The sequence below is a fragment of the Gopherus evgoodei genome, chromosome 11 (assembly GCF_007399415.2).
Source record: "Gopherus evgoodei ecotype Sinaloan lineage chromosome 11, rGopEvg1_v1.p, whole genome shotgun sequence".
NCBI lineage: Eukaryota > Metazoa > Chordata > Testudines > Testudinidae > Gopherus > Gopherus evgoodei.
Window position 1 is genome coordinate 17,932,396 of NC_044332.1, and position 20,876 is coordinate 17,953,271.

At 41.6% G+C, this 20,876-nt stretch overlaps 1 protein-coding gene across 4 annotated transcripts in view; it reads right to left on the bottom strand.

Annotated features, from left to right (window-relative positions):
* Positions 1 to 20,876, bottom strand: part of ADAM23 (ADAM metallopeptidase domain 23) — a 202,705-nt gene that overhangs the window by 168,384 nt on the left and 13,445 nt on the right. For all 4 annotated transcript variants that reach the window (XM_030579907.1, XM_030579908.1, XM_030579906.1 and 1 more), the window contains exon 3: positions 8,931 to 9,007. In XM_030579907.1, coding sequence (XP_030435767.1) covers positions 8,931 to 9,007 — 77 coding nt within the window. The remainder of the gene's footprint in view (positions 1 to 8,930; positions 9,008 to 20,876) is intronic.

Here is a 20,876-nt window from a genome sequence, read left to right on the forward strand (position 1 = left end):
AGTGTGGACACTTCTGTGGTACATGGGTTTCCTTGAGACAGTGGATGCACTGAGTGTGACCAGCCAATACAGGAACTGATAGCCTGCAGGTGAGGCAACGTTTAAAGCCAGGGGAACCAAGCATGCCTGTGGCAGTTCAGGTCTATATAAAACGGACGTAGTTCAGTCATCGTTGCAGATAGCCACCAGTAGCGGGGGAAGCTAACAAAATTAAGTGGGGGGTTTTGGGAAGGGGGGATTAGTGGGTAAATAAGGACGGAAACAAAAGGGATCAATAAAAAAAAGTGTGAATATAAGCAATTTACGAAACAGACAGGGACGCTGCTGTTGCTCTGACTCAAGCCAAAGACAGTAGAGAAGGAACGAGGCACTGTTGGCTGTGCACGCTAAGTAGCCGCCCGGAGTGGCGCGAAACAGCTGCCACACGTGCACGGCCAATCGGGGCACTGCTACTATAAATCTCCAATTACCAGCGCAGGGTGCCAAGACACCTCAAGTGGAGCACCCACAAGGACACTCCTTGAAGCACCAGCAAATGTTGCCTTCCCATGTGAAGTACACATGGACAAAATATTCTCCAAGACAAGGAAGACTTCTTGAAATAAGTTTTTATATTTCATTATGAGCATAAAATTGAACCCACTTTGCAAATGTATCATTCAGAAATGGACCTTGTCCTAACTTTCCTACTCAGATCTGAACCTTAGAGTTCAGAACCTAAGAAGCTAGCATGAAACCTCCAAACTTAATTACCAGCTTGAATCTGATATCGCTGCCACCAGCCAGAAAATTCCAGTGTCTGGCTCACTCTGGTCTCCCCAAAACCTTCCCTGGGGGACCCCAAGACTCAGATGCCTTGAGTCTCACCACAAAGGGGAATAACCCACTTCCCTTCCCCCTCTTTACCTCCTCCCAGATTTCCCCGCCCTGGGTACTCTAGGATATTTCCTGCTTCAAGTCCTTGAAACACAAGTACCGAGAGATCAAATCTCTCTCTCCTCTCACACAGAGAGTATGCAAAGTCAGGCTTAGTAAATCTAACACAAAGAGATTTTCCCCCTCCCTTCATTTCTTAGCATTAACCTGCGAAAAAACTCAAACAGGTCTTAAAAAGAAAGCTTTATATAAAAAGAAAGAAAAAGACATAAAAATGGTCTCTGTATCAAGGTGACAATATACAGGGTCAATTGCTTAAAAGAAAAAATGAATAAACTGCCTTATCCAAAAAGAATACAATTTAAAACATTCCAGCAACTACACGCACGTAAATACAAAAAAATATATAAACCTATTCTCTTACTATCCTTGTACTTACAACTTGGAAACAGAAAATTAGAAAGCCTGGAGATAGAGAGATCACTCTCAGAGCCGAGAGGGCTACCAAACCAAGATAAAGAACAAAGAACCTACACCCAAACTTCCCTCCACCCAGTTTTGAAAGTATTTTGTCTCCTGATTGGTCCTCTGGTCAAGTGTTTCAGGTCACTGTTCGTTAACCCTTTTACAGGTGAAAGAGACATTAACCCTTAGCTATCTGTTTATGACAGACCTATTCCAAGAAACAACCATTTCCAAGGGGGAAATTATGGATCCATTTTAAGAAAAAGTGAAATTTTCATGTTTTACATTTTAAACTAGTCATTTTGTCTAATTTCACAAAAAAAGCAAATTTTGAGGGGCATAGGTTAAGCAAAATAAAGTCACCACCATTTTCAAGTGAAATTTTGTGGGGGGGAAATTGTCACCATTTTAGCACAATTTTAGCCTAAATCTTTCACCAATCCTTGTAACATGGACACGAATAAATAAACAAGCAGTATAATAATAAGGAACACTATCTCTTTTTCTTTATTTTCTTGTCAACCTTCCACAAACATGTAGGACCCTCCTCTTAAATGCTGCATATGAAAATGAAGTCAGGTCCAACTTATGTGCCTTGTAAAGATGTAAAGACTAGATGATGCTGTGGAAAGCATATACATCAACAGGAGCTGCCCCACCACAGTGAACTGATTTTTAATTCCTTTAGAAAGGGGCTTGCCACTGTTCTTGTGCAATTCACAGAAGCAATTATGCTCTGGTCAAGTCTGAAACTTTAATTGTCTCTACACCTTGGATGGAAAAGATCATCAATTGTCTGATGTGCTTGGTTTCCTTCAAACCGATTTAATAGCCCTTCCATCATCCATCATCCATCATCAGTCTCCTCATGCACTAGAGTGGGATGGAAAAATGGCTCTCTCTTCTTGGACTCATGGAAAGCTGAGTTTACTTTAAATGTGAATTCCAGGGATGTTCAGACTATGACTTGTTCGTGTGGAATTTACATCACTTATAAAGCACAGTTCAATCTATAGACCCAATGATTGAGCTCCCTATTTTGATAAGCTTTTGGACGATTTTGCTACTATGAAACAGGATAATTTTAATAAAAGGGAAAGCAGGCATGTTCAAACAGTGGTACACTGAAGGCTTATAAACTAGAATGAGTTTCTGTACACGGAATATCTTTACAACCTTCAGGAACTTTCTGATAGGAAGATGAGATAAAGTCATCTGACAGACCCTAGTACACTTCTAATGATACTTCGGGTGCTCAGGCTTAGTTCTAACGATATCCCCAGTGAAGAAAGACAAGATCTAACAGACTCCATCACAAGGCTTATTGCTATTAATTGCACCTTTATGGTTTATCCCCAAGAATATACCTATCTGAAGAAAATCTAATATTTCTGGAATTCCTTTCCTTGGTGGGATTAAAGTATTTCTCTCTGCCTTACTGTAAGAATTTTTCCATATCCTGGAATCAATTTTTTTCTTGATAATAAAAAGAACGAGGACTACTTATGGCACCTTAGAGACTAACAAATTTATTTGAGCATAAGCTTTCGTGAGCTAAAACCCACTTCATCGGATGCATGCAGTGGAAAATACATGCATTATGCTCAAATAAATTTGTTAGTCTCTAAAGTGCCAAAAGTACTCCTCGTTCTTTTTGCTAATAAAGACTAACACGGCTACCACTCTGAAACCTTTCTTGATAATAAAATAGTATCTATTACTTGCTGTGATTGTGGCAACAACTCTTGGATCTTAGGTCTGCCACACTCTCATCCATCAATATCCAGGCTGTCAGCTTGAAGAGAGATTAGTCCATATGGTTTACTAGTCCTTGCATTAATATTAACACATCTTTACCACTATTCTCATTTGGTTTGTGATAGAGTTCTACGCACTTTAGAGAAGCAGCAATTTCTTGGCCAATACTTTTCCTATATTATGCTTCACCCTAGTTAAGATTTATTCAAACAACATTCAGTGTTCTTTCTACACGTGTTCTAAATTATTTATTAAATTATAATTAAATTGAGATTAAATTCTACCATATTACCCAATGCTGATAGACACCTATTTTAACAAAGACTCTTTCCTCCCAACTGAGAATTTGCTTTCTTTATTCTCACTTAACAATACAAAAATGAATTCACTGTAAATCATAACAAAAAAGCAATTACCTCCTCCTTAGCCTGCCCCCGTCAATTTAAAACAAACTTGTGCAGCATGCAGTAGTGTCTGTGTATAGTTAAATGCTTAGATATAATTGCTAATGTGGCAATACAGATAGCGTTATTTATATACCCATGATACTCCAGTTACCAGTTTATTTGGTTTTGGTTGCTAGTTAGTCTAAATTTTGTGGTTACCTAGTTTATTTTATCTCAGCTGCTAGTTACTTTCTATTAGGGTACAAAGCCTTAGCTAATATAAATCAATATTGCTCCAGTGCAGTTGGGACACCAATATATTACTAGTTTCTAGTGCCCAGTCAAAAGAAAGGGAGCTTGCTACTAATATTGTTGATTTACACCAGCTGATGATCTAGTCCCAGAGCATTTACTTGTATTCTGGATACAATGGCAAAATGGTACATTGAGCTAATCTAAAACTGGAATTTCTGGCCTGCAGAGAATACTGATATTTTGACATTAGCTTTTGTCCTAATTCAGGACAAAAAGTCAAACTACCAAAACTTTTTGTTTTGACAGCCCTAAATCAAAACGTTTTATTTTAGGTCAACATGAATCTCTCTAGTCACCTGAGCCAGTGTGGTGCCTCATGTGAGTTGTAGTTCACTGTCCTTCCTCCAACTATCCTCCTGTATAAGCTCCTACTCCCCCGCCCAGACTCTCTATATTCCATAATGCACTGGGACCTCTTCCTGTGGCTGAAACACTGCAGTACTTAATCAACTCCCATAAGGCTTTAGATGTCTCCAGGCTCTCTTTCCTCTCCTTGCCTGCCCCTCACAGCCCCACCTCCTGACATCCTCATATGCTTTTCAGCCATTGTTTCACATTTTAAAGGTGAAGGTGTAAAGGTTGAAAAGTATGTTAACAAAATGTAATTCCATGTAATGCTTTAGTTGCGGGGAAAACACTTAACTCTTAATTCAGCTGTGAGCAGATAAAAAGCCTTCCAGTTCACCTTTGAAAACAAAACATCTCATGCAGAAGACCTGAGTAGCAATAAGAAATAGATATGGAAATATAGTAACCTAGCAAATTTTAAAAAGCCACAATTTGTTGCTCTGTAAACCCAATATTTGATACACTTGCATCTTTACCCCTCAAGAAACTGTCAATATTGCTGACAAAGTGATCAAAGTAAGACCTCAACTGGACATCAAGAAGAGAGCAATACTTTAATATTGAAAAATACTAATTTTAGCTGATTCATTTTTGTTTTAAAATGTGCTGAAATGCTCAAGGACAGCACAAGCTGAGTATGCATTTTTTATGCAGAGCTTACAGAATTTGGCACATCACAGATTTAATAGTTTTTTTTATATATCACTATTCTTTTTGCTCAGATATCACCTTCTGTATCAGTACACACAGTGGCAAACACTGGCACTACAGGAGTCTCACAGTGGCAAGTTTATGTGAACATATTGACACATTCGGGGAGGTATGTTAGAGGTAGTGCAAGTAGCAAACAGAATGAGACAAAAACTGTGTCTCTAATGAAAGTTGCTTTACATCTCTAGTCTTACCTACCAATGAAATAAAACACCAATTGTCAATAGGCTCCTATATTGCCATTTTCACATATAACTCAAACAATATGATCCCTTGTACGCTAGGAAAGTGACCTGCTACTGCCATAGCCCTCAATCCAGCAGGGTTTAAAAGGCTTGGTTGCTAATACAGATGAGACAAGACTGTTTACAACACTATCACAGAAAGTCTAAATAAATAAATAAAAATAATATGCATTTATACAGTACATTTCACCTAGATATTTCAAAAAAAAAAAAAAGACACCTTCACAATGGTGGTGACTATTATTATCCCCATTTTACGACAGGAAAACTAAGGCACAGAGAGACCTGGACACGTGGAGATTGGAGCTAAAATGCGTCTAATCTGCTGTCCCTTCTGGATACAAGAACAACTTGAGACCTACGTCTGGATGAAGAACTATATAAGCGTTTCAGTTTAATGCAAATATACAATCAGTCAGTGGCAAAGCTAGGATAGAACCAGATCTTTCTACAATTACTCTAGCACCTCTCTACATTGAACCACATATCCTCCCTTAAATGGAGATGAGGTAGAACACTGTATCTGTCTTTCTGTAACAGTATTTAAAACAATCTTCCGTTAACTAAAAGAGCAGCTAATGCATTCAGCATGTGAAAGGCAAGCTGAAGACAACTACTGCTGACAACAGGTCATTCATTGTCCTACTATACGTGGCACCTGTGTGGAATTTTTAAATCATATTTAAAGTGCAGTAAGCAGATTTAAAATTCCTGTTCCGAATCTAAATTCAAAAAATATCTCTACGATCTTTTGCCACAATACAATACTTTTCTGATACAAATTTGGGGCCCAAAGAAATAGCAAAGCACAGTGAAGAGACAGAAACAGTAGTAGTCATTCATACCATTTGATTGCATGTTCTCTATGGTGAGACAAATGAAAATTGTATTAAAATTGGTAGCAGTTTAAAGAAACTGTCAATAATTGATACTTCATTAAACTTTAATTAGACAGATCATTTACTATATTTATTATACATTCATAATTATATTTAGTTACTTTTCAATTAATGTGTACTAAAAATATTTAGGCCCTTTGGAAAGTCTACATATTTTTCAAATGTTCATATGAAAACAATTTGACAATTTGTTATTAATGATACAAAAATTAGTAAATATTAGCTAATGTATACATCAAAACACCTTGAGAAAGTATGAATATTATTGTGAGAATTGCCCCGAGTTGTAGGGGAATGCAGAGAAATAGCAGCATTTGGGCCAGAATTACATTCCAATTCCGTCCCCTTTTGAATACCTGAGCCTTGCAAAAAAAAAAAACACATAAAATCCAGCCACAGCTGGCCAACAGAGAATTCCCTCAGAAAAGAGGAATTCACAGTTGGAGTAAAGCCCACTATCCCCCCAACCTCAGTATAGATATTAAGAGAAGGAACATGACTGAGTAGAGAATGTACAGGGGAGCTCTGCTTCACTTTCTCCTCCACAGCAATACTCTTACCCTTACAGTACTTCTACACTGTAGATGGGAGCATGCCTCCCAGCCAGTGTAAACAGACACACACTGACTCTGCTCCTTCTAGCACACTAAAAATATAATTGTAAAACACTGCAGCATAGGGGACAGCATGGTCCAGCCACCAACTGGGGAGCCTGGGGGTCAGCAGGCTTGTACTCAGGCAGCTAGCCCAGGCCACAACATCCACAACGTTATTTGTTAATCACACAAGCTCCAGCAGAGCTAGCATGCAACCTGGCTGGTAGGCACACTCCCAGCTGCAGTGTAGACATACCCTTAGGGACCTTCAAGCAGCCTTATTGCACAGATAGGGACAAAGCAGCTTGAGAATCATGGAGTCAGTTACAACTTCCTCCTGCTCATTTCTCTCCTCACACAGTGTAGCGGTGCAGGAAATAAATCTGGTTCTTTTTATATATGTCATAATTTTTCAGCCACTTATGTACCAAGATGAAAGGCACCTTCATTAAGATTAAGAATAATCTTTAAACAACTTAATTCAGTAACTTACAAATATCCTGATAAACCACATAATTTAATATTAGTTAGTGCTACTTATATTTTAAGTCCTGTATCATCCCTTACTTTAAGTACATTTGTCTCAAATTGGCCCTTTATGAAGATATATGGAACACTATTAACCTGGTTAAGGCTCAGAATTTACATTCCTTAATTGAAAACTGCAACGTTTATCAATTACTGCTATTTATATCTGGTTTATCCAGGATTCCAAACAGACCAGAAGGAAATGTTCCTGTTCACAATCTAAGCCAATCCTAAGCTTTAGCTAGTGTTGTGGATGAACAGAATAAAGTACAGTGATGTGAATCAGGCATCTGTGTAATAATCAGGAACTGCCATTTTAATGGTAATTCCTAAAGAAAATGTAGCCTGACAACATGCATCTAGGACAGGAAGATCAAAGTGGGAACCAAAGATACAGGAAATTTCTTCCACTACTGTTATGGAGCACATGGCTTGCCAGTTTTCTTCCTGATTGCCATCTTCTGCAAAACAGATGACTTTTTTTGAGTGGTGGACTGAATCTTGTACTGTATATAAAGCACTTAAGAACGAAAAGGATAACAACCATAATGTATATGTACTGAGACACTTTTCATAATTCATATCGAAGATGTTTTGGGGCCCTCAGCAAATATTATGTTTTGGCTCCTGAGCATAGGTGCCAACTCTGTGGGTGCTACAGCCCTGGAGTACCCATGGAAAAAAATAGTGGGTGCTCAGCATCCACCGGCAGCCCCGTGGATCAGCATCTCCCCTTCCCCCTACCTCCCAACCATCAGTGGATCCACCAATTAGCTCCTCCTCCTCTCTCCCAGCCCTCCCATCTGCCATGGATCAGCTGTTCAGCAGCATGCAGGAGGTGCTGGGGGAGGGGAAAAGGGCGAGAAGCCAGTAGCAGGAAGAGGTGGGGGAAGGGAGTGGGAAGAGGCAGGGCAGGGGCAGAGCAGAGGTGAGAAGAGGCAGGGTGATGGTGCGAGCTTGGGGGAAGGAGTGGAGTGGGGGCAGGGCCTGGGGCACAATGAGGGCAGGAAGGGGAAGGGTAAAGATGGGGGCTTGGGTACAAGGGGTGGAGTGGGGGAAGGGCCTGGGGAAGAGCAGTGACAGGAAGAGGCGGGGTTTGGACTTTGTGGAAGGGGCGGAGTGGGGGTCAAGCACCCCCGGGGAACAGAGGAAGTCAGCGTCTATGTTCCTGAGGAACCAAACTAAATTTATATTTATATTTTTTCTCTTTACATGCAAATATATTCCAGCACTGATGAACAGGAACATATTCTTTCTTTCTTAGAGAAAGATATATTTATAATACCTAGCTTAGGCAAACTTTCCAACTTTCATGAATGTTTTAGTACAGGGGTAGGCAACCTATGGCATGGGTGCCGAAGGCGACACGTGAGCTGATTTTCAGTGGCACTCACACTGCCCAGGTCCTGGCCATTGGTCCGGGGGGCTCTGCATTTTAATTTAATTTTAAATGAAGCTTCTTAAACATTTTAAAAACCTTATTTACTTTACATACAACAATAGTTTAGTTATATATTATAGACTTATAGAAAGAGACCTTCTAAAAACATTAAAATGTATTACTGGCACGCAAAACCTTAAATGAGAGTGAATAAATTAAGACTTGGCACAGCACTTCTGAAAGGTTGCCGACCCCTGTTTTAGTATATCAATGCATTTGGGTGGTGTAGTAGTTTCCCAAAGCTCACAGGATTCCACCTGCCCTACCCTACTGCCTTCCTCTTCAGAAAAATCACTTCATTTGTTTCCAAAGAGACAGCCACAAAGAGCAGGAAACAAAGAAACCCACAATGGTACACTTACTTATTCAATGTGAGGTCAAGGATGAATTTGGACCCGAAGGCCTCAATCTGGAAACTTGCCTGGGCCAGATGCACAGCCTGTAGACATGAAAAAAGAAGAACCTTTACTTTTCCTATATGTTTAAAACAAGTCAAATCAGTCATCAAGGTTTGTATTTTTTATTATAGTAAATTGTACAGTACAAAATATCTTATTTAGAATTCCCATAGGAATATCTGCATATTTTTGTATGCCATTATTTGGATCGGTATAGTGAAGGCATAACAAGTACCTACTAAAGTATATACAGTGTTTTAATTGTAATCACCTCATAGCACTCACTTATTCTAAAAAAGTATGAATAATTATAATTAAGGCCATTGTGATGCAAGCATGTAAATACAAAATCATGGAAAAGCTCACATTATACAGTATGCAGGACTCGTTCAAAATAATTCCCTTTAAGATCCAAGGCTTCGCATCTGTGGATGTATCCATGCTAGCGGTTACTAGATCAACAATTCTCAACACATTCATTCAATAGCTAGTCCCATATCTGGAGTTTTAAATTTCAGCTTTAACTTTAAATTAGATCTAGCTGCCAAAAACAGAATGGCCTCAATTCTCTAACCTGAATTATCAAGTCAATTCTCAATATTGTTCTAAGTGGGACTAACAATATCTGCAGCATATTCATACATTAGCTGGAAAAACAGGGTCACAACAGACTGTCCAAAATTTTATTTAATAAAAGATTATCAGAGATACTTGTCCAGTGTTCTAATTTTTTACGTCCATGTGCGGAATTAATTTTGTTATGTGCACCAAACGGAGATGATGTGTGACATGTCACCTTCATATTGGTGCACATAACAAAATTCATGTGATGAGGGTGGGGCCAGGGCCAAGGGGTTTGGAGTGTGGGAGAGGGCTCAGGGCTGGGGCAGAGAGCTGAGATGTTGGGGGATGAGGGCTCTGGCTGAGTGTGCGGGCTCTGGAGTGGGGCTGGGGAAGCGCCTCCTCTGCCCCGGCCGAGGCAGGTCCGCTCTATATACAGCTATTCACAGCTTCAGCATCAGAGAGGTTTTATGTTCCTGTCAAAAGCAAAAATTCTAGCTCAGTCATAACGATGGAGCCACCATAATGAACAACCATGGGATGAAATAAACATTACTTTTATGTGTTAGTCTAATCTTATCATTCCCGTGTGTCAGCAATGAGTCAGCGAGTAGGTCACCCTAATTAGTGAAGACTAAAATAGTATTTCACCCTGGCAACTGATTTATATTATTTATAACAAGTTAGCATAAAAAGTGTTTTATTACTTTGTGTTTCAGCCATTACGACTTTACGCAATGTGCTTCATTCATGGGAGGCGAAATATTTCTGAAGAATGTTACACATTATTAATAACATTCTCTTTTAAAGAAATGCATTAATCCCGATATTGTGGGACGCTGACGTTCCAGTGATTTATAGTGCTAAAGTGTGATTTGAAATTCGTTTCCTCTTATACAAACAAGTCATAGACAGTATACGTCAAAATAAGAAATGATATTCCTGGAATGTATATAACACTTTGTTTATATGCACACCCTTTCGATGTTTAGCTTTCTATGCATAAGAAAAATTACACATATTGCCTGTGCAGTTTGTATACATGCACACACTTGATACACATATGGGATATATGTGACTTCATGCGTACGTATGTGAGTATGTGAAACCTATATTCTTGTTGTTCCCATCTAGTTATATATAGTTTAAAAGATATAAAAGGAAACTGTTTGCTTGTTATGACGACAAAGGCTACTCTCTAGCTGCAAAATTACATTAAGCTTTCCTGCCACATAGTGCTACCAATCAAATGCAGTGGAGCTAGCTCAAGAGGGAAGGGTCAGATTCTCTTTTCCATTTTTGCTGCTACCAAAATAAAATTATATGAAGAGAAGAGACCTCCCTCCTTGCTCTGGTAGGACAGAATACTGTTAATCATCATGATAGAGATTCACTGCACCAGGAGTGGTTCTGGGAATAATGTTGCAGTCTCTTGTATGCAGCAGAATCTCCAAGTTTCTCTCTCCTCCCTCTACATGCCCTAAATTCACACACTAAACTAAGTAAATAAATTATTATAAATCTCGGATTTATTGAAGCCTAAGCCCGAGCCTCTGCTGTCCGGGGCTGAATCTGAAACCCGAGCCCCCACCGCCCCGGGCTGAATTATTGGAATTTACAAAAAGTCACAGAGGTCTCGTAAAAATCACAGATTTTTAGCCATAATTATTATATAAAAACAATATTATGGTTTCACTGAAATTCAGTTCACTCGTTGAAAAAAAGGGCTATGAGTTTTTCCAGTGTTCTGAAAAAAAACAGTATGAGTTAAGGACATTTTGTGAGTGGACTTTTGCTGGGTTCTGCCACACCTCAGCAGTATACGTTCATTTACTTATTTTACCGTGCTCTCTCTCCATCATAGTATTTTAGGATTATTTAACTGTAATTCAGCTGTATAAATTTCATAGAATTGTTGTAATTTTAATTTTTAAAAAGCCAGCGAGTCCTCGCAATACTACATGGACAAAACTGGATTTTTTAGTTGGTATGGGAAATAGTTCTTACATGCTGACAATTTGACTGCTCACTTTGAATTGGAGAATATTTTCCTGCCTATATTGGAGAAATATCTTATAGCGTGACTCTACAAAGAAAACTGACTAAAATTTGCTCCAAAGATTTACTCCCTGAATGTATTCAGTTTCATTTCTGCCGACTTTAGTAACTAAGGCCCTAGATGCTTCAAAGACTTATGAACATGTTCAACTTTATGCACTGTGAATAGCTGCTCTGACTTCAGTTTAACTCTCATTGATTTTAACTAAAGCCAGTGGAAGTTAGTGTAACCAAGGAAATAATTCATCTCTAAAATATGCTAATGTTCTCTTCTAGTGTTCACTTGCTGCAATTTAAGCCCATTGCTTCTTGTCCTATCCTCTGACGTTAAGGAGAACAACTTTTTTCCCTCCTCCTTCTAACAACCTTTTATGTACTTTAAAATGTTATGTCCCCTCTCAGTCTTCTCTTCTCCAGACCAAACAAACCCAATTTTTTCAATCTTTCCTCATAGGTCATGTTTTCTAGATCTTTAATCATTTTTGTTGCTCTTCTCTGGAATTTCTCCAATTTGTTGACATCATTCCTGAAATGTGGCATCCAGAACTGAAAAATACTCCAGTTGAGGCCTAATCAGCATGGAGTAGAGTGGAAGAATTAGTTTTCGTGTCTTGCTTACAACACTCCTGCTAATACACTCCAGAATGATGTCATAGTGTTACATTGTTGACTCATAGTTAGCCTGTGATCCACTATGAGTCCCTAGTTAGTTATTTCCCATTTTGTATGTGTGCAAGTGATTGTTCCTTCCTAAGTGGAGTACTTCACATTTGTCCTTATTGAATTTCATCCCATTTACTTCAAATGATTTCTTCAGTTTGTCCAGATCTTTTTGAATTTTAACCCTATCCTCCAAAGCACTTGCAACCCTTCCCAGCTTGGTATCATCTGCAAACTTTATAAGTGTATGCTCTATGTCATTATCTAAACCACTGATGAATATATTGAACAGAACTGGATCCAGAACTGATTCCTGTAGGACCCCACTTGACATGCCCTTCCAGCTTGACTGTGAACCACTTAACTACTCTCTGGGAACAGCCTTCCAACCAGTTATGCACCCACCTTATAGTAGCTCCATCTAGATTGTATTTCTCTTGTTTGTTTATGTTGCCTTTAGTGGATCTGCACAGATGTAAACTGATTAGACCTTAGCAAACAGCTCTGATGTTGAACAAGAAGAAACAGAATCTAACTCTCTTGCCCTCAGCTGTGTTGGCTTTACCAGGCTAACAGGAGTAAAAACTTATTTTCGATGCTATAGTCAATAGACAGGACTCTGAACACACCCTGACGGCAGACTGCATAAAAATCTGTGATTACAGCAAACGGGTCAAACAGTAGTCAAAATTTGGCTTGCAGAGTCTTCATGACAGTGGTGAAGTACGTATCTGAAAGAACTCAGCCTTTTTCACAGATGCCAGGCTTGCAGACTCCACCTGGCATCTCAGTGAGATATAATAAATGGAACCCCATGATGCCATGAAGAACAGCTGCTTGAAACTGAAGCCAAGCAAGAGCTGATGCTGGGGGGCAGTGGAAGGTATTTTCAATCATTTGCAGCCTTGGTTGAAGGTAAGCATGCACAATTGATCAATGAAGTCCATAGTTTAGGAGAACTCTTGGATTCCTTGATGAAACTAAGCTCTCACATAGCAGCATCCACAAGTATCACATTCTATCATCTCCGGTTGGTGGACGATGACCTGGCCTCAGTTATTCACACCTGTGTCTCCTCCTGGTCAGACTGCAACAATATGATGGAAATAGCTGGGCTTGAAGCTTTCAGTACTTAGGAAACTCCAACTAGCACAGAAAATTGCAGTACTTCTCTGCAACACAGGCTACTGTGAGCACATTAAACCTGTCTTCTGCTCTCTACACTGCCTTCCCATAGGATTTTGAATCAAGGTCAATGTCTTGGTCTTTAACTTTAAAACACTCCATGGCGTGGATCCAAGATATCTAAAGGACTACCTAAAATTGTGTGTTGAAGGCGCCAGACGAAGGACCATGGCGGCGGTCAAGCATCCGCCGAAATGCCGCCGAATTCCAGCCAGGATGTGGGCACATTTAGATGCCCTCGCAGGCACCATGGCACCCGCAGGCACCATGTTGGGGACCCCTGAGGGAGGCCAGTTATAGTGACATGACATAAACAGCAGCGTCTATACTGGAGCTTGTTGCCTTCACTTTGCCGCAAAAAGCTTTATGCCTCTCGTCACCGTGACTTCATTTTGTCAGCAAAACAGGAGAGTTTTGCCAGCAAGAGTAGCTTTGTGGTGTGTACCCATCCACTGTTTTGTCAGCAAAAGCTGCCTTTTGCCAACAAAACTCTGTTGCATAGACAAGATTACTTAGTGAGCTAACTCAAGCAGAGCTAGTAAGTATCTATCTACGCAAGCTGCAAAGCCACTTCCAGATGTGCTGTAAATCTCTGCTCACAGCTTACTTACTCAGGCTTTGCACGGAGATGAAGGAGGGAGTATCTGGTCTTCAGACAGTAGAATATGTTATATATTCCCAATTCACAACTCTGCACAGGATCTTTTGCTCTTCTACTCATTAACAGGGTATGAAACTGCCATTAAAATATCAAAGGTGTAGTGGTACTAATAAGCCCTTCACAAGAGTCACTAAACTAGGTGATATCAAACATGGTGCCCAGTTTGTCACAGGAAAAACTGAAAAATTTGGTTCAAACAAATATCACCTCAATAAGAAACAAGAGTTCAAAAGTTGTAGATTTTAAACAATTTAGCAGTGCTCTCCAAATGTTCAAATCAATTTTGGCTAATTATTTCTACAATGTGCTTTATAATAATAAACAATGCATAATATACTACAAAATAAAACTTAATTAATTAAACTTCAACAAAATAAACTAATTTGTTGAACATCTTGCCAAAACGTGCTTTTATGAAGGACATATGGGAATTAAACCTTGTCCTTAGAAGTGTTATTTATCCAAAACAACTACAATAAGTATGTTTTCTAATTTGACAATATAGAAGCTAAATGGTATTTCAGAAACAAATCCTCCATTACTTTAAAAGTATCTTGATTATAATCTGAAAATATCTGGACTATTAAACGGCAGTTAAAATAAGTTATAATTAACACACACACACTGTTTATTGAGAAACAGTGTAAGTGGTAAAAGACCTCAGAGCAATGTTAGTGGACTAGTGAAATCTACTGAAACCTTCTAATTAAATTATCTATGGTCGAACTGGAATTTGTAGGCCCTAGCAGGGGAATCATCTCAAATGAGTGGGATTAAGCCACCAGCACAAGCATAATACACTTCTCAACTGAGTGCAAATGAATCAGCATCTCTCTACCAAGAAATCAGGTCAAGGCACCAATGCATTTCTCCATTGATTCACACAACACTCAAAAGATTTATACTGTAACATCTGAAGAGATCCTTCCTTGATACACATGTCCATAGAAAGTAGAGAAAAACCAAAAAACACAGAGCAGGTTTATTTTATAAATTAGCACTAAAACCATATGCTAATAAAAGCATAAAACGCTAAGTACACATCTACCTCGATATAATGCTGTCCTCGGGAGCCAAAAAATCTTACAGTGTTATAGGTGAAAACGCGCTATATTGAACTTGCTTTGATCCGCCAGAGCGCGCATTCCCCTCCCACATACACACACCCTGGAGCGCTGCTTTACCGCGTTATATCCGAATTCATTTTATATCGGGTCACGTTATATCTGGGTAGAGGTGTATTAACTTATATGAATAGCTGTTTTCTTGTTCTTGTAGCCATGTTGATCTCAGGATATGAGAGACAAGGTGGGTAAGATAATATCTTTTTTTGGACCAACTTTGCCAACCAGGACTTGCTGGCCACTATAGAAGGAGTAAAGTTTTCTTAGTTTCCTTTATAGTGCTGGTGTACATTTTTATCAACTCCATGTGCTCCAGGAAATCTAGGCCGTTTGTTGCACCACTTCCTTGTCTCTGACTTTGTATGTATGTTCATCAACTGGTATTCTAAATGTACTATATACTAATTGGTATCTCCAGATGGAGTTAATATTCACAAGGGTCCTATAAGTATTGAGTTGACATATAATTTTTCCCCATTCTTAACAATTAATGCATTTCATAACTAAACAGTGTACACAATATTGCTGTCACAGCCGGCTCAAGCATGCATGCTTACAACATACAGGCCGTCAATGAAGGAACAACCCTAATTATCTGCTTTAGTCACGAGTTGGAAAATCACTTATTAGCAGACCATATTGTCATGTTGATGAATGTTAGTTCCACAGAGCAAAGAAAGCAGACACTATTATCTTACACAGGCACATGTCCTGCTTACTCTTTATATTGCTCCGCAGTACTTTAAAAAAAATGCAGACAACTAGACAAGAGTCATTATTTCCATGTACACCTCTACCCCGATATAATACGACCCGATATAACACGAATACAGATATAACGCGGAAAAGCAGTGCTCCAGGGGGACAGGGCTGCGCACTCCAGCAGATCAAAGCAAGTTCAATATAACGCGGTTTCACCTATAATGTGGTAAGATATTTTGGCTCCCGAGGACAGCGTTATATCGAGGTAGGAGGTGTAGTATAACTTGATTCAGGAGCATTTTCAAAACCCCAATTCACAGAGAAGGAAAGGGTACCTGATATACTATAGTAAAAAACACCCCTTAGTTTTTTAAGGTAGATCACAGAAGTGGTTCAGAGTCTCAATAAGAAAGTAAAGACTGCAGCGATAACAGAGAAACATACAAAGCTTAAAAATAGTCCACTTGTGAGGCATGTAGGAAATTCTCACACAAATGTCAGTGTTTGTAGAATCTAAGCTTTTCATTTAAAAAATATTAAATTTCTAGCTCTTATGTTTGGAAAAAAACCTTACAAGTGTGAATTAAGGACAGTTGCTTTCTTCCTTGTTCTACACACAGCTCCAATGCCTCTTCTGCTGCTGAGTCTTGCCAGTTTTCACTGAAAACATGCAAAACCCTATGTGTGGGCAGTAGTGACAGTGAAAGGAATCAGGCCCGTTTTACTCTGCTGTAGCACAGGAAGGCTGCAAGCAGCAGAAGCAGGCACTAAACTATTCACTGGAGAGGAGGACCCAAGAATAAAAACTGGGAGGAGGAAATGATGAACAGAAACACACCATCACCTCTGCTTCAGCCAGAGCAATGAGATATATATTGCACTAAGGGGCAGGAAAAATGTTTCTTCTCCTTTCCAGAAAAAAGAGGGGGTTAGGAAGAAAAATCAAATATCTATTAGCCAGAGGCTACAAAAAACAGAGCCTTTTCAACTGGTCATTTCTCCTGAACTTTGTCTTATTTTAGTCTTCAATAAAATATAATGTAATATATATTTATATATATTTAAAAAAAACAAAAGGTGCCCGTCTGGGGTTTTTAAGTGCAATCCACCACCCACGTCAATGAACAAATAGACTGTAGAGTGAATACCACTGCTACAAAGGTTGCACCCAAATGAAGATGCCCCTGTGTTCTTCTGTACTGAATACGTTGATCAATCTCAACCACGTAGAAACTGAAGTTAAGATGCATCCCATGACAACAGCTAATGTCCCATAGTTTTCCTCAGGACCGTTTTATCAAGATTGTGTCTCCTGGTTTAAGCTTGGGTAAACTTTAGGCTGCATTCAGGGTATGTCTACGCTGGCAGAGTTACAATGCCAGTCAGAGAGCACAGAAGGGAAACTGCTGTTGTGTGTTCACACTGTTAGCTGCCTGCACAATAGCATATTCACACTTGCGGCACTTGCAGCGGTATTCGGAGCGGTGCACTCTGGGCAGCTATCCCACAGAGCATCTCTTCCTCTTCTGCCGCTAAGAGTTGAGGGAAGGCAGAGGGGGTCACGGGGCAATCTAAGTCCTCTCCCAATGCCCCATGATGCATTGCTTTGCATCCCAGCAATCCCCGTCTGCATTTGGTGCCATCTTTCAACTGTTTGTGTACTGCACACTCTGCCTCTTCGGGCTGCAGGAATGGATTCTGCACTCTTGACCAATATTCTGCTCACTCTCACTAACACTTCACGAGGAGCAGTAGAGTTATTCCTTTGACTACAAAGGCAAGAGGAGTTTCACATTGATCTCACCACGGGTAGTACTTATGACACAAGATTGCTTGTGGCATTCACAGAGGTGCTGACGACAGTGGAAAGCCACTTTTGGACTCAGGAAACAAGTACTGAATGGTGGGATCACACAGGACCGGTGCTAGGGGTTTGAGCGCCCTACGCGGACGGCAATTTCGCTGCCCCGCGTGCTGGTCCCGCGGCTCCGGTGGAGCTGCCGCAGTGGTGCCTGCTGAGGGTCCTTTGGTCCGCAGCTCCGGTGAAGCTGCTGCAGTCATGCCTACGGGCGGTCCACCGGAGCCACGTGAGAAGCCGTCCATCCGCAGGCAGGACTGCGGCAGCTCCACTGGAGCCGCGGAGCACCGGACCCTCCGCAGGCACCACTACGGCAGCTCCACCTGAGCCGCCTGCCGCCCCCTCCGGCAAAACGGCGCCCACCAATTATTCTGGCACCCTAGGCGATTGCCTAGGCTGCCTAAATGGTAGCGCCGGCCCTGGGATCACATCACCTATGCACGTCGAGGATGATGAGCAGTGGCTGCAGAACTTTCAGGTGAGGAAAGCCACATTCATGAGACTGTGTCATGAGCTTGCCCCAACCCTGTGGCACAAGGAAACGAGAATGACAGCTACCCTGCCGTTGGAAAAGCATGTGGTGACTTTTCACATTTCACAGACATTAACGCAGGCTGGTCCAGAAAGGTGCATGATGCATGCACCTTTCAGAACACTGGCCTATTCAGGAAGCTGCAAGCAGGGACTTTCTTCCCAGACCAGAAGATCACTGTAGGGAAAGTCAAAATGCCGACTGTGATCCTGGGAGACCTTGCCTACCCCTTAATGCCGTGGCTTATGAAGCTTCACAGCAGCAACGAGCAGTTCAACAACAGGCTGAGCAATTGCAGAATGACTGCTGAGTGTGCTTTTGGCCGTTTAAAGGCCCGCTGGCACTGCCTATATGGGAGGCTTGCCCTGGCCAATGACAATATTCCTGTGCTTATAGCCACGTGCTATACAGTCCATAATAATTTGTGAAGGGAAGGGTGAAAGCTTCACTCAGGGCTGGACCACTGAGGCTCAGCGCCTGGAGGCTGAATTTGAACAGCCAGAGACCAGGGCTATTAGAAGGGCGCAGCGTGGGGCAATAAGGATCAGGGATGCAGTGAGGTAGCAATTTGAAGCTGAAAGCTACTAATATTTGGTGCTATAATCAGGAGTGCAGCGCTTGTAGTGCTAGGAGGTGATTGTGATTGGTGCAGATGATGTACTGTGAAGGTTTAAGAAAATTGCCTGTTGCTTTGCAGGGCTCTGTTTGCTTTCAATTAATGGAATAAAGATTGTTTTAAAACCAAAACAAACAACAACTGGAGGAGAGAGACAAAAAAAAACCCACCTCAGCAGTGTGGGGGATGGAGGAAGGGAGGGTCCCAAGGCAGCTAAAGATTTGTGTATGTCCAGGTATCATATGCAACCTTGTCCTCTGGAGTACAGTGCAGTGGGTACTGTACTTCCGCATACCTAAACTGCGGAGGGACGGGTGTTGAGTGCAGTGAGTCCTGGGAGTCCGCAGAGCGGGACTGGACAGGGCAGGAGTGAAATGCAGTGGATACAGACTGAAGCCAGGAGGTTGGTAAGAGTGTCTTGGCAGTGTTTGGAAGGTGCATGGGAAAGCGTTTTGCGACAGCAGGCACAGAGCTGCTCGGTTTGCAGTGCTAGTAGAGCCTGGAGGGATTCCGCCTGGTGCTCCATAACCTGTAAGAGCTGCTCTATGGCTTTGTTCCAGCGTGATGCAGTCTCCTTTCGGTCCCTCTTTTCGCTGTTCCACCACTCCTTCAATTCTTGTTTTTCGGCCGGTGAGTGCATCATGACATCACGCAGAAAGTCCTCTTTAGTTCTTTGTGGCCGCTTTCTAATTCTGCGCAGCCGTTCAACTGGTGATAACAAAGAGGGAGAGTGAGCTCCCAAGATTGTACCTGTGAAGCCAAAATGCAACATTTTACATAAGCAGTGTCAGTTGAAACACACAGGCCACTGATTCAGTGATTTAGAACACAGCCACTATTCACATACCTGTTGCTAACTGGCTGATCCCAGGCAAGCACACATGAGCCACAAGATCCCCAAAATGGTGAGTAACCTCAGGGGCAGGGGAAATCAGTGTTCCAGGACCATACTGTACACTGGGCATGTGGCCCTTCGGGGAGAGCCAGCTCTGAGAGGGGGCCTTTTAATCATTTCTGTCCCCATATTTTCCACATGCTGCGTTCATTATGGAAGATATCTCGCTGCTAAGGGTGAGCAGTGAATCAAGGGAGGGTCTCTTCCAAGCTCTGGCCCTTATGCGGCTCGCCTGTGTGCAGCAATGGTCCTCCACCCCACCCCCCAGTGATGGCAGAGTGGCGCAGGAAAGTTACCCTTAATGGGGCAAGAAACAAAGCAGCTCTGCCAAAGAACTTGTGACAGCGGATTGCCTAGTATCTCCATGAGAATTTTGTGGAGATCTCTGAGGCAGATTCACATGAAGTGAGGGAGTCAATCAACACCCTGTTCCGCCACTCAGACTAGGCATGTGGTGGTATCTGATTCTTACAGACACAAGCCTGCTTTCTGTAACCCTCCTGCCCCCAACAACTTGCTTCAGTGATTCCCAAAATCAAAGCCACTTACGAGGGGCCTCCTCTCCTGTTTGTGCTTCGCCAAGCTCCTACTGGCAAGCCTCCTCCGGGTTAGAGAACAGTCCTGGCTGCATGCATCTCTGACCTCGAAGTTGTCCTCTGCCTCTGGGTCCCCCTCCACATCCTCGTGCAAGATTTCTTCCACCTGGCTCGGTACACTCCCGACTGGCACATGAGCCACCGAAGTGTCCACAATGACCTTTGCAGTGGAGGTGGGGTCGCTACCGAGTAGCACATCCAGCTCTTTGTAGAGCCAGCAGCTCATGGGTGCAGCACCAGAGTGGCAGTTTTCCTCCCATGCCTTGTGGTAGGCATTCTGCAGCTCCTTCACTTTGACCCTGCATTGACCGCCAATTCAGGTATCAATTCCTATGGCTGGAGCGCAGCTGGGACTGGACAGCCTCCTTTCCCCAAATGTTGATGAGGTCCAACAGCTTGGCACTGCTCAAAGTCAGGGATTGCCTGGTGCGTGGAGCAGGCATGGTCACCTGGAAAGATGCA